The sequence below is a fragment of the Parasteatoda tepidariorum genome, chromosome 12 (genome assembly GCF_982258835.1).
Source record: "Parasteatoda tepidariorum strain Cologne lab strain chromosome 12, Ptep-v5.0, whole genome shotgun sequence".
NCBI lineage: Eukaryota > Metazoa > Arthropoda > Arachnida > Araneae > Theridiidae > Parasteatoda > Parasteatoda tepidariorum.
The window spans coordinates 33,961,417-33,977,270 of NC_141766.1; the positions used below are offsets into that span (position 1 = coordinate 33,961,417).

Consider the following 15,854-nt stretch of genomic DNA (forward strand, 5'->3'; position numbering starts at 1 on the left):
TTCCAAAAGGATAAAAAAAATTCTTAAAACCAGATTACAAAATTTATTTGTTTTAGAATTTAAAAAGCTTTCTACTTTTATAACTAACTATATGTTAAGAAAATATTATGAAGAACTTGAAATGCTAAAAATAGAAAAGGGAAATTACCCGTCAATGATATAAAAGTAGTCACCATCGTCATTTTGTTTGATAACAACGTCACCAGGTTTTACCTAAAGTATACAGCAAATTTAACTAAATATAAAAACATAAAATGTTTAAGATTCAGTAAAAAACAAAAGAAAGAATAAAAATTATATGCATTTTTAGATAACAATCTAGATAGTTTTAAAATAAAATACATTGTAATATATTTTTCGAGATATCTTTGTTAAATTTTTTAATTCTAATTTATAAAAAAACTTACAATAAAATGTTGTTGCAGTATGCTTGGTGCATAGTTAAAACAAGTACAATGCTTGGTGCATAGTTAAAACAAGTACAATGTTTGGTGCATAGTTAAAACAAACTTAGAGAGGAACTTAATTTTCAGGTCAATGCACGCATAACAATCAATTTTTAAACACTAAAGCTAACATTATAGACTAAAAAATGGAAGAAATATTTTAGGAAATCTGATTTTAGCTTGAATATTTTTATTAGATATAGCTCACTATGTCCAATAAAAGCACTCTTGAAATGTGCAGTTCAATTCTTTCAATAGTCAAAATTTAAAACATTTTATAATACTCTTAATGTGCATTTTGCCATTACTAAAAACAAGTCCTTTAATAAAAGCAGGAGCGTACATTTCTAGACTTTAATTACATCAAAAAAGAGAAAAATCGCATATTCCTCATAATTAGCATTATGTTGGTGAATTTTTTAACTTTGGACATAGCTTACAACGCATGTCTAAGATAAATGGAATATTTAAGAAACTTCAATAATTCAAAATGCATATTTAAGAAACTTGGCATAGCCTAAAATGCATGTTTAAGAAAATGAATACATCAAAAAATATGACAGATAATATTTAAGAAAATGAACATAGCTCAAAATGGGACTTTTCCATATTTAACAAGTTAAATCCCTAGATATCCCAAATTTCGACACCAAACCAAATCCGTACTGTAGTATACCAGAGAGTAATTTGTAGGCAAATCTAAATAAGCTTTTCATTATAATTTTCACACATCTAATGTTTTCAAATATTCATTTGATGTAAATATCCACCAATTAGGGTGAAACTGTAGAATTTTGCTTGACAGATCGATGCATCATTGCAACAATTTCATAGATATTTAAAAACAAATGGTAAGATAGGGTTCAATTTGAATATTGAAAAAAGATTTTCACAATTAATAAAATATAAGAAAGATTTTTTAGTCTAAATGAGGTCAATTAATTTTAGATCATGAAAATTCATGGATACAGTTAAATAATTAAGGAAAGTCACAAAAGCTTAAATCCGATAAAATAATTAAGTTATAAAGTTATTCTGGGTGTTTTCTAAATCTGCTTTTAAAAAAATTTATTTAACTTCATGATATCTTTATACAAGGATAAATCATAGTTAATTTTAAAAATAAACTTAAATTTTGAAAGGGCAAGAATGTCATAAAAATACCTTTCTTTCCATCATGGCATCTAATACATCCTGCATCTGTTCCTGCAAAAAAGAAATAACATGAAATTAAAATTATTATAAGAGTATACTAGTTCCTTGGAATACAAATTTCAGAAAATTAAAGTGAAAAAAAAAGAAGATTGTGACAGACAAATATATATATATACAGTCAAACCCCGTTATAGTGAACGAAATGTTCGGTCACGTGCCTTGCTATACACGGATAATGTTATTTTTTGTGGATATAGTGAACCAAAAAAGTGAGGAAGTTGGATATAATGAACTTTTTTCTGTCTTCGGCAGATTTTAAATTTTTTTTTGTAATAATTTTGAAATTTCTATTTAAAAAAAAATACATATACCAATTTTCAAAACCATCTATAGAGGGGAATGTAGCGATAAGCATTTTTTCTTGTTTGCTTCCTTTATATCACTTTCCCATCCCTAAATAAACCAAGCAGATGTTTCCAACCCAGGCAGACGATGAACCTGCAAGGTGTCAGTGAGATCAATATGCATTTTCTGTCAGAGGGAATGAGTAATTATTCATTATTGGTCAAACGGTTGGACACTAATATGTGTTGATAAGGCCCTCATTTCAATTCCTTTTTGCTCTCAGTTCAGTTAAGAAAATCCTGCAAACAAGTGTCTTAAATTTAACTATGCGAGCAGTAAACGTAAAACGTTCTCCATTGATGATAAAATGGTCATAATCAAAAAAATTTAAAATGGATGCAATCAAGCTGATATTTGCAGGGAATATAAACTATCCAAATCTGCAGTTTGCAACATATGGAAATATAGGCAATTAATAATTTCTGCTCATGAAAAAAATTTAGATGGCAGAAAAAAGTTGAGAAAAGCAGATCACAAGAATGTTGAAGAAACATTACTGAAGTGGTTCACCAATCGAAGCCGCTATCTTCCAGTATCTGGACAAATGTAGATGAATTTGCTAAGCGATTTTATGAGACTACTTTTATGTACTCGAATGACAGGTTAGACAGGTTTAAAAAGCGGAATAACAGAAATTCAGGAAAAATTATCTGAGAGTCAGAGCCATGTCTGATGTTGAGGATTGCTCATCAGTACAAGATTACAAATTTTTTTTTGTACGTAAGACAAATAGTAATGAAAAATAACACATTTCTTGCTACTACATAATATTTTTCAGTCCTTTATTTGAATAATGAGTAATAAAAGGGAGGAGTTTCGGAACCATTAGTTAAATTGCCTGCGTAACGGATATAGTGAACTCCCGGTTATAGTGAACAGAAATTTCGGTCCCTGGGGTTTGACTGAATATATAACAATATTTACTTACTTTATCTAAAGATCTAAACAGAAGAATATTACGAACAGCTTCACCAAGCCTTTGCCTTTGTTCATCTGATTTTGGAAAAATAAGCTAAAAGAATAAAATAATAATCAATATTAAATATAGGAATATTTAAATTAAAATGTTACATAAATTACAGTCACTGTTGTAACTGAAAAACTTATTTCTTTATCCAGAGCTGAAAAATACAATTCAACTTTTATTATATACAAAATCTGTAATAACAGGGAAAAACAGACAGACTTGAAAACAATGAAAAAGATATAGCTTAATAAACAGAGGAAACATACATAAAATTTTAGTTTTCTTTCTTTTCTTCAAAAAAATCTGTAGAGCATACTGAATGGGCATAAATTCTTGAACAATTTTTATTTTACTTTAAAATTACAAATTTTATATGTAAACTAAATATGAAGAAATTTAAAATGCCACACAATTTTTCCATTCTTTTAATTCAATTAAATACTTTACATTATTATTTTTTAATGTTCTTAGTGGTACCCAATTTCAATCACAAGGATTTTTTATTTTCTATTAAAAATATAGAGCATCATTGTAATATAGCTTAAAATATCATGACTGTGAAAGGTACAAAAATTAGCTATAGTCATTCTTTTACAAATAAACTTTAAACAACGTAACCTCCAGACATACCTGCTAAACTTAGAAAGTAGAAATTAAAAGACATAAATTTTTATATTTAAACAATAAAAAAGTCTTCAGTAACTATTTTTTTCATTTTCCATAGGATACTAAATGGATAAAATATTTATAGAGTTTAATTTCTCCTCATTAATTTTAAATTTTGCTGAATGAATGCTAAACTGTAAAATTAAGTTTCTATAAAGTACATTTAACAATAGTGCTTAGTTAACGTTAAAAGCTGTATATAATATTTGAATATAGTTCTATTAATAAAATATAAGTAAAAACTCAAATATTAATGTTAACAAATAAACATACAGAAATATTTAGTAGCTGTAACAAAGGAAATTTGAAAAGCAACACATCTTATGACACAGTCCTTTTAAGTTAGTTCCACAATTGTAATAAATAAAATAATATATGTGTGTGTACATATGCGTACATTATAAAATCAAAATGAGTTTGATTAAAAAAAAAAAAAAAATCTGTAAACTGAAATCAAAAAATTTTGTGTGTTCATTTTTTGTTAACATTTCAAATAATATGGAATTATTACTTCGAGAAAAATACCCGTAACTGTACATGAAAAAAAGTGCATGCAGAGGCACATTTTATCCTAGATTAAGGTTATTTTTTGAATGTAGAAAATTAATTCTAATTTTGATAAATGAGAAATTTGTATAATTTTTTTTAATGATATTTTAATACAGACATCCTCAAGTAAAAAAAAAAAAAAATCAAGAAAATTACAAGTCAAGATTTGGCATTAAACTTTATATCTTCCATAGAACTTATAAAAAGGGTGAAACTCTGAATTATGATTTCAGAATAGCTGCCACTCATTGTTTGCAAGAATTTAATTTCAGGGTGTATCCATAGTCAACTTTTTTTTTACTTTTACACAGTCAAATTTCTGTGTAATTTTCTGGAGTATAGGAACAAGATACTTAGTTTAAAATGCCTTTTTTGCCCAGTTATTTTATAACTATATTCTAAATTTTGTTCCAGTTTAATTATCATAGTCTGTTTATAAAATTGTACTTAGATTAATATTTCTTTTAAAATCAGAACATAATTTTTTTAATTAAAGTGTTTCACTATTTTCAAAATTCAGCAATTATTGACTTGTTGACTTAATTAAAATTGTAAATGCATTGTACAAAGGGATTATTTCAAATTTTTTGAATAATTAATTAATCTCCAACATACAAGATTTGATTTCATTTTCCAAAAATAGCAAATAGGTATATGGCCTCCAAATCTGTGACAGGAAAGACTACTTAACCAAGTTTCTTTTATAATGTTATTTAAAAGTTTCTAAGAATTCTGAAACAACAAACTGATTAGATTAGATAAGATACTTGCAAAGTTAGTATTGTTAATTGAATCTTTTGAAAATTCGGATAAAAAAGTGGAACTCTGCAGATTCGAGGAACAGTGGCACACCTATATTAGAGACATACTGGGGCAGGGCAGCTGTCTCAAACTGATTATTTTATCTGGTCTGTGACCGACTTTGCTCAAATTTTGTTATGTCAAATGATGTCCTTTAAAATGATGCAAAAAATTTATACATTACAATTTAGAATATTTTTGACCATTATTAAATAAAATAACAAAAAATAATAAATATTTATTGAAAGTTATATTTTTCATAAAATTATCTTTGGATAAAAGAATTTAATATTTGTGTGCAAATGTTTTTCAATTCAGTTAAAAAGTTTTTGAGTTATGGTGAAATATGCAAAAATTAAATTAATATTAAAGGGTTCAAACTTTGGACCGCTCTCTTGATCAGACTATGGGGAGCATATTTCACAGATTGCGACTACCTCCTATGTTTTTGGTGTCAGAAATCTGAATCCGTCAAGAAAAGGTACGTTTATTCCGAGAAAGTAAGTTTTTGTGTCTGAATTTGTAACTTAAAATATCGTCTACACTAATTACTTAGCACATTTGAAGTCATCTCTTTGAATCTTTAAGATTGAGTCATAGGATGTAAAGATTCTATAATTAGATAAAAAATTATTCAGGACAGTCAGTTTTTTATTTTGCGCATTGTACTAGTGAAATGTCTTTTGTCATAGCAAAAAGGAAATTATGCCCTTCTTCTAAAATTATATAATTTGCTAAAATATATATTTTTTAAGCGAAAACAAAATGAATAAATATTAACTAGAGCAATCTTATATCACAAGAACTGTAAAGTGTGCATACTACTTGGTCAAAGTCACAACTAATATATTTTAATGCTTTTGGCAGAAAGTACTCAACTGAAAAGGTAAATTTTCACACAACTGCTTTTGAAAATTTTTAAAAAGTATACTCACTCTTTCTACATCATCATCCTCGTCATCTTCTGGATTATATTGTTCCGCAAACACAGACTTGCGCCTTGAATACTGGTTTTGTGTCTCTGAAAAAAAGTTAAGCATATTAAATATAGTTATATTTTAAGAAATAAGCAAAATACAGTGAAACCTCAGTGGACACTCATGGGACCAAAAACATTGTCAGTTTATGAGAGTTATCCTTTTATGGAAAGGCTGGGAACACTACTAAGTCTAATGCCATGAATTGTTTTTATATTAAGAGCAATAATATACAAATAATTAAACAATCTATAATAGTTTGCATTGAAATTTATTTAAACATAACAAAGTTATAATATTTACAGTACAAAAAGAACAGGTGAATAATTTTGATACATATACATGCATTTGTTTTATATTTATCTAGTTAAAACTAAAGAAGTTTCTTTTAAGCAGTTGTGATTTACTATATCTTCATGGTGCATTTTTAAATCATTCAATATTTTAACACAAATTTCATCAGTCTTGGATAGATAAAAATTACTCAGTCCCTCAATACAAGTTTGAGAATCATGCAAAGTTTGCACTTTTATATACTTATCAGAAAGCATTTTGACTATCAGTTTCTTCATTAACAATCTCGATGTCATTTCTTGCAACAATTTCAACAATTTTGCCCATATGTAAATCATTCTTTTGATATTCAAAATTCCCATCAGTGTTTATAAAATTGTCATTATAATAACTCCTAGAAGGTTGATTGATTGAATGTAGGGTTCAGTGGCACAAGGTCCAAATGAGGACATGCTGTGCCACTCCTAGAAGGTAAACTTATTGAAATGCATAGGAAAAAAAAAAAGCTTGGCAGTACTTACATGTAAGGTACCAGGTCATATGGAATTGTGGTATTGACAAATAAAAATTAGTCAAAATTCTGACTAAATGTTTAATTTATATGAACAACTCAATGACTAGATTTTTGTTCTGTTTTCATAACCCAGCTGTGTTAAGTAGATCGGTCAAATTGATAAGAAAGGAATTTTCAGTTAGGAAGGGGGTCAACCTGCAGTCTCAAGCTGTGTTGTCCAGATGAAAAGATGCAGCTATTGAAAATATTTCACTTGAGCAGCATATTTCTCTCTCCTTTCTTTACTAAGATAAAGAAAGGTGACGAGATTGATTGATTCTTTAGTAGTGAAATAGTTTAATAATATTTTTATTTGTGGATAAGACAAAAAAATACAATGGTGGGAAGATGCATACTTTTTCTTTTGGATTTTAAAGTAGAATTTTTTTTCTTCTTTTTTTTTCAAATTTAAAAAAAGTGATGTCAGGTTTAAAGAGATTGAAAATAATGTTTCGGGGCATAAATGACTATCTGCTTCCAGTTAAAGGATTACCTGCTTTGCGGTGAGGGTACATAATGGTTTATTCAGAGAAGATTCCAGGGGAATTAAACAAAAAATGTTCAGAATGAAAGGTGTTCATTTTGTAAGAGTGTTTAATGTGAGGTTTCACTGTACTCTTACTTGGACTGGAATCAGAAGGCAAATTTTAAAAGAATTGAATTTAACTAAAAAAGAAAGGAAGAGCTATTGATTAATAACACTGAATCAAGTGATATGACTTCATCTCTGATCAGCTTGAATAAAAAGCAGATGAAGGAATCTGAATAAACTTAATATAATTTTAATATAGAATAATACAGTAGAACAAAAAATTACATTAAAAATTGCATTCTTCCTATGATTTGACTTTAAGTTGATGCTTCCTAATTCAAAAAATTGGAAATACAAAGTTCTCATAATAATAATTTTATAATTTTTTTTTTAAAGAAGTTATACTCGCTCATAGGGCATGACCTTTAGAATTTCTTTTTTTAAATTTTAAGTTTTTGCATGGAAATTTCAATTTTCTGATTTTGTTTGGAAATTGTGACTAATTTTATTAAGTCGAAGATTTTTGACATCGTTAATTTAAACCACATTAGTTAATGAATTTATATCAGATCTGGAGAGAGTTTCTAAACTATTGGTAGTATTATTGAAATCTCAAATTAGATTTTTTAGAATAAAATAAGTTTATTTTTTATTAATTAATTTTTAAAATTGTTTAAGTAATTTAAAAAACTTAGAAACAGTTTAAAAAAAAAAAGTTTTTTTTCAAATTGACATGAAAATATTCATTTACAATATTTTTGAAAAACTACTTCAGAGTTTGAAAGGGAATAAGTTCAATAATACTATTTTCGATTCAATAATATTTTATTTAATTTAGCAAGTTTAGAGGGATGTGAGATAAAATTTTGATATAATTAAAAAAAAAGACATCGTACTTTCATTTTATATCTATATCTACAACATTGCATTAGCTTTGAAGTCATTTATTCATAAGAAAATTTAGAATCACCGAAGCTGTTAAAAATAATTGCCTCCTATTTTCACTTAAACGGAATGAACACAATGAGATAAATTAAATTTTATATAGGAATTTTTTTTTTCTTTCTTAAATAAAAGCAATATCTTCAATTACGCACGCAAACAAAAAAACAAGAGATTTGTTACTTCAAATTTTCTTAAAATGCATTTATTTTATTTTTCTTTAGAGTTTTAATTGTTGAAAGCGGGGGTGGTCAACACTGATCATCTTGTGCACCACATTTAGTGTAAAAAATTTTGAACATGGCAATTATTAATATAAATTTTATGTTAAGTCAATAAGGGTTACCATGCTAATGTTGTTCATTGAATTATTACACGTACAGTAAAATTTTTTCTAGATCAAATAAAGCTATAAGTTAGCAAATATCACAGATGTTATCTTTATTTTCAAAGATACAGACACTAATGTGGTTTCTGTATTGTTTTAATTTTAATTAATTCCTTTATCTTCAAAATTTTTGTTAAAAAATAACATTTTTCTCGATTTAAATTGATTTTGTGTGCCACACAAAATGCCACCTCTGGTTTAAAGTAATTTTATTTTTTATATTTCAAATATAGCACACACGGATTTGAATTATTTAATGTTGAAAGTCATGTTTCTCTATTTAGATATTATCTTATTTTACATTACATTGTGGGAAAGTATCAATTTTATTTTAAATTATGCTTGATTAAATATTGAAATTTAAAGCAAAAGAATACTATATATATTAGATAAAAAATTATTCTTGGAAGAAGTTTAAGAAATATGTACAGAAAAGTTCTTTTTGTTAAGATTATGCTTTTTTTAAAACTCAAAATTTCAGGAGAGGGATAACATGGGCCCTTGGCTTCATCACTGAGTAAAAACAAACATTACCAATGTTAAAAAAAAAAGAAGAAAAAGTGTAGATCTTTATTCTGTAATAATTCCAGGTAATGTTTGCGTATAGATCTTTATATTGAGTTATTTAGAAGACTTTAAAAACAAACACACTTCAAAGAACTTTTATTTCTTTTTTAACTTTCATGTATTCAAAGAACCTTTATTTCTTTTTTAACTTTTATGTATTCAAAGAACCTTTATTTAACTTGTATGTATCATTCTTAAAAATGAATTTTTCACATTAATCAGCAATAATTGAATCAGCCTAAGTAAAAATATTAGAAAAGAAATAAGTTACGGTTGCTCCGGAAGTTTATGCGGACCATAACGGCTGCAAGCGAAAATAAGCTCCGCCTACAGATAAGGTGAATAAAATCATGCACAAAATTGATAGACATATACCAACACAAAATTATGAAGCTAAATTAATAATATTTCTTATTATATTTTGCCTTTTCAGGGGCTTACGATGCATGATAGCAACTTTTCCCATCTGCCACACAACCTAGCTTGCTATATCTCACACACGTTTTTGACAACAATATATATATATTTTTGCATTTATCTCTATTGATGTAGGGTCGTAAGAAACTTTCTGCAGTATTTAGATTAAAACTGCCCTGTATTGAGGCAGTTTTAATAGCTATCAAATATGCTACTTTAAAAAATTGTACCGATATTAGTATTTTTGGTACTTATTAAAACAGCACTAATTACCATAATACCATATTACTATTCCTTATATTCTTTAAAAAATAGATTAAGAAGTTATAATTTGCAAAACTAAACAAATATCTAAAAAGAAAGTTACAATTTATAGTCTGCTTTAAGGAGAAATTTCTTTTTTTCGACAATCAAAACTGATAAACTAAAATTTTATTCCAAAACTTCTTTTTTTCTTCAAATTTAAGAATTGCCTTATTCTATAATTTTTTTTTATTACTTCCTATTAGAGTACTGAATAACTCCTGCCATTTTGGGGTCACATAAATACACATATTTAATGCTAAAGAGTAAACATCTCTTCATAGCACTGTATTCTCTTTCACACTTAAAACTTTAACTAACAATAAAACTCAAACACGTTAGTAACTAAAAAGTTGCCAAAACACAAGTTTTAGCAAGATACAAGGAAAAATTGAAATGAATAGCTTTTGACTTAATTGATAATGCTGAATGCTGATTTCAATAGTGAGCAGTTAAGATTGTTAGAGAATAAGAGGTTGACTAATTGTGGTCAACAGAAAGTGCATTCTCTTGAAGGATGTAGCAGGATTTCTAAAATTGGTAAAATGATTTTTCTTTTGGACAACTTAACCAGTATTCACCAACATAAGTTTTTCTTCATAAACATCATGCTTTAAAATTGTAAAAAGAAAAAAAAATTTTCAAAATTTTTATATCATGTAATATTGCTTACTAAAACATTAGAAAAATGCATTTCCCTTAAATTTTTTAAAATTTTATTTAAGATCAGCATTTTATGACATTGATTTAGAAACTTTTTGTGAAAGCGGACTTCTTGTAACATGCATTCTTCATTGATTTTTTTAAAAATTATTGTTCCTCATTTTAAGCTATATAATTCAATAGGGATACTTTGCATTTAACTTAGTTATAAAAAGTTAGTTATTTTTAAAAATTTACTTAATGCACGTAAGCATAAAAATTTTATAGAATTCGATTATTTTTAAACTAATAAATCTTCAGAGTTGGCAAGGTTTAGGACAGAATGGATTAATCCATGGTTTAAACCATCCTGTCCAAAACCCCTTTGTCTTAAATTGTCCAAAACCCTTTTGTTCAAAGTATATCACAATTTAAAAAAAATAATGTAAAAAATAAAAGGTTAATTTTTGAGCAAGAAACAAAATGAAGACAAGTTTTTATTTTATTAAAAAAGTTAATAATTATTTTTAATATTGCATTATTTATCCTTATGTAAAAACATAACTAAACAGTATTAAAAGCATATTTATTCATATTTAAAGGATAAGGTATTCACTTTTGTTGTTCAATGAATTATGGAGCTTCAAAAGTTATAAATCTTTTTCGATTATATATTATTTTCCTGTAATAAGTTAAAGCAAATTGCATAAAAAGTATCAAATATTTATTTTTATTAATATATGAAATTATTATGCGTACAATGGTTACACATATAAAATGTTTACCTTTTGTCAATGCTCAAGGTTTTGGACACTTTAAGACAGTAAAACCCACATGTTTAGTCCAACGCTAGTTTAGGATGTCCAAAACCCAAACCCTGATTAAAACAAAGTTTGCATTATTTTTTTTTTTAATAAAAAAAATGTGCTATTAGTAAAAACAAATAATTTTTCTTAATTAAATAAAAAGTTAAGTAATGTATTGACGCTTTTCAATAATTTAACAATAATACTTAACGCATTCCCCCCCCCCCATTTTTCTTAAAATTCTTTCAATACTTGTTTGCTTCATAATTTGTTAGATAGTCAGTATCATTTTTAAACAAATAAATCTTTAGTCGATTTTATTTTCAGAAAAGAAAATAATAATAAATAAATAAAAAACTTAACATTTATTTTTACATTTATTAGGTATAGAATTTCACCATTAGTTATAATACAACTTTATTATTTTAAATAAATAAATAAAAGAAGGTCTAACGATGTTTCAAAAGCACAGTTTTTTTCAACAAATAATTATAAAAAATGTTTTACTAAAGTGAATATTACTTTGGTTTGCTTTTACTTTCACTTTTTTTCTTTTAATTTTTATTGCAGGTATGTAATATATTTTCTTACAGTTTTATTATTATTTTTAAACCAATAAATCTTAAGTCATTTTTAATTTAAAAAAAAAAATAAAGCTTGGGTTTGTTTTCACTTTAAGACATCTTTATTATTTTAATTGAAAAAATTAAGCAATGCTATTGATATTATTGAAGCATTTTTTTAGAATTAGCATTTTCTTTTGTAATAGTTATTCCTTTTATTATTTTTAATTGATTTAAAGATTTCTGATAGATAATTTTTGAACATATACTAAATCACAATACTTAATACATCGCTGTGTCTAACAGATGATGTATCACGATATAAAATTTCTGACATCACCCAGTGCTAAACTTGTTCAATAATTACATTATTTAATTAATTCCAAAAACTATAAGAACATGGATTTGGTGATGTTCTATTTTATTTTCAGCATTTTTAGATACATTATGACTAAACTTTAAATTTGATAACACCAACTTATTTCATACAGAAATTTCTGCAAGAATGCCATGGTGTGCTAAGATCACCATGCTACATGCTTTTAAATAAATATAATTAAATTTATTTAAAATATATATATATATATATATATATATATATATATATATATATATATATATATATATATATATATATATATATATAGATTCACATTAGCAATTGAACTCAAAATTGAAATCTTTTTTTCTTTCATTTGATTCTATTTAAATTAAAAGTATTTATAAAAATTTAAATTGTTAAAAAGGTTGTAAAAAATAAATAAAAAATAAACAATTTGGTTTAAACTAAGCCAGGGATTGCAAACTAAGAAAAAATCCTCTCTTGAAGAAATGGAACCCAAGTGGAAGAAATTGAACCTTTTTTTTAAAAATTTAAATATTAAAGAATTTTTTAAACAGCTTATAATTGCAATCTGGTTTAAGTTATTAACTTCCAAGCTATTTAATATATAAATTTTAAATAAGTGGAAACTAGAAAGAAACAGAAATAAAAATAAATGTCATGATTTTCTTTGAGATATTAAAATAAGTGTAATTTAATATTTTACTGAAATGAGTATAATAAAACCTTATTCCATAAATACATAAAGAACTTAAAATATCATTATCAAACATTTTTAATAGTATTTAATAGAGAAATTATATACTAAACATATAAATTACTACAAATCAAATATTGAAATTACAATTACAAGTATCAAACTAATTTTTATAATTAAATACTTGTAAATGTGAATGCTTAAGCAGACTTATAAATAATATGTTGATTTTAAAACTCAGTATAAGACTAAAATTAATAATATAAAAAGTTACCTTTTTAAAGAAAGTGAAAAACTCCTAACTTTCTGGCACTGTGTCAAATTTAACTTTTTTAAATTTAAGGGTAATTTTCTGCAAGTAGGCTAAAATAATGTAAATGAAAGATATTTCAGTTTTTTTTTGGATAGAAAAATGAGTAAGTTATTTGTTCAATCTATAGTTTGAAGATGTTTTTATTACATTATATCATAAGTTTGAAGTATTGTTAATTTAATAAATATTTTTCATTAATTTTTAAACCTATGAAATTTCATTCCCTCATTCGCAACTCTTAAAACCTATGAATACAAAAAACAATATTTCACACTAAAATACCAATACTTTTCTTTTAAACTTTTACATTTTAAAATTAACATTGATTTCTATGTTTTAATTAAATACTTTGTTTTTTCAATGTTTTTTATTTTCTTATTTTTAAATTTATCAAAAAGTTTATAACTAATATAGTTCATCTCATTTTCTCACTTATAGGGATTCAGAATTTGAGTATAAACAGTGCACATGTGATAAAATTGCAAAACAATTTTCAATAAATTGGCAGAAGTTTCACAGCACATTAAAAGAAACTAAATAAGCATATTGGATGATTATTAAAATGACGCTCTCATTCCTAAATTCAAATTTATGAAGCTAATTTATTTCCTAAAAATGCATTAACAAGTGCTTTAATTTCCTCTTATGGGATAGTTTAAGAATATACATTTTTATTTATGGCAGGGTTGGGTTTTTGACGTCAAAAAGTGGTTTTTGACATGACAAGGGTATAATACTGGTTTAAATCGTCAAAAACCCGTCAAAAATGTCAAAAACTGAAGTTTGCCAAGAAAATATATAAATTTCAAAACTACCAACAGTTGCCATGCATTATATTGATATTTAATTATACTATAGGTAATCAGCAGGTTTTAAAATATTTTTTAATTAAAATTAAGGTAAAATAACAGATTTAAAATCTCAGAAATTTATATTCAAATGCATGTGCAGAAAAATTTTGCACAAAAATTGTTTAAATATTTATATTTTGAAAAAAGAAATTTTTTTTTTGATACTTAAGAAAATTATAAGTTTATTACTATGCCTTTTTAACATATAAGGAACCTATAACTAATATTTATAAGGAATTTACAAGTTATGTTGTATAAATACAAATTTGATACAAGTGTATAAAAAATTTTTTTTAATGTTATACTGAATATCTTTATTATCCAGTATGTTAATTTGAATTTAAAAGTAGTTATATTTGTGAATAATGATAAATATAATTCATATTGTTTATTATATTTATTTATAATTATTACACTTATCATTTTGAAAGCAAGAAGTAATTATTCAACAGCTGAATATTTAGATATTCAAAAAAACTATATAGTATTCAGCAAAATGAAATTCACAAGTATTTGGATAAACTAAATTTTCAGCATAGTAAATGAATAGGCTGAATATACTGTAAATTGACACTAACTACTCTGTGTATTTAACAGAAAGCACTTAAATTTGTATTGTCTTATGTTAAAAAGATTATTAAGAAGATTTAAAAGAATATTAAAAAGATTTTTCTTTAAAAGATGTCTAATGTACAAAACTGCTAATGTTTATCTTTAAAAATGTCTAATTTTTAGTATAATCTATACTATACACTAAATTTGGTTATAAATAAATTTCTTAATAATATCACTGCAGATTTTCAATAACACATGAAAATGAATACATAATATTACAAAAGATGTGAGCTTTCAAAAGTACAAGATTTTGGTTACTATTCAAAATATAAGTGCTTCTTCAAAATTTTAAATTTATTTTTTCTAAAACATATTTAGAAACACTATCCTTTATAAAAAATATATAAATTTTGTGTATTAATTAAATTTCACATATGAATATAGGTTTTTGACATTTTCGACAGTGAGGTTTTTGACGTGACGGTTTAAACCATGGTTTAAACCGTCAAAAACTGTCACATGTCAAAAACCTGCCAACCCTGATTTATGGGTATACGCTTCAAAAGCAAATGTTATGACAGTTTTGTGAGGGATTGACTCTAAAATGATTTTAAAGACTAGTTAAAAAAGATATTTATGTTTCACTTTATCTTTTTAAGCAGTTAAGGACTGAGAAATAATTACATATATTCATTAAAATTATTATTTTATACACATTTATAACAAAAATTATTATTCCCACACAATGTTATCATTTTTTAACTTTCATAAAAGCTTAAAACAAATATAGTATTTTTAAAAAAATATTATTTGTAACTTTTTTTCCTAGTACCTTACCTTGTATTTTAATACAAAAATACAGAAATTTCTGACATTAATTTTTTTTCTTGTTCTCCCTACCAGAAAAAGAGTACTTGTAGAGGATGGCCCTTAAGTTATTCTATAATACTTATTGCTAAATAATTGTATATGTCATTTTTAGTTTCTTTGATTTCCTCCATTGTGCTGGAAGAAATAGGTTTCATCCTGACAAAAAGCAAACCTGAGTTCAAACTGAAATTTCATGCTCTGTTCTACACATATGTTTGGTTACTTTTTATCACTCATTTAGTTCCAATACGC

General features: G+C 25.4%; 1 protein-coding gene across 1 annotated transcript in view; it reads right to left on the reverse strand.

Moving 5' to 3' along the window:
• Pka-R2 (cAMP-dependent protein kinase type II regulatory subunit) overlaps positions 1–15,854 on the reverse strand; it is a 47,589-nt gene that overhangs the window by 21,988 nt on the left and 9,747 nt on the right. Inside the window, exons 2-5 of the mRNA XM_016051383.4 lie at positions 5,925–6,010; positions 2,935–3,018; positions 1,611–1,652; positions 149–213 (exon numbers count right to left, since the gene is read on the reverse strand). Coding sequence (XP_015906869.1) covers positions 149–213; positions 1,611–1,652; positions 2,935–3,018; positions 5,925–6,010 — 277 coding nt within the window. The remainder of the gene's footprint in view (positions 1–148; positions 214–1,610; positions 1,653–2,934; positions 3,019–5,924; positions 6,011–15,854) is intronic.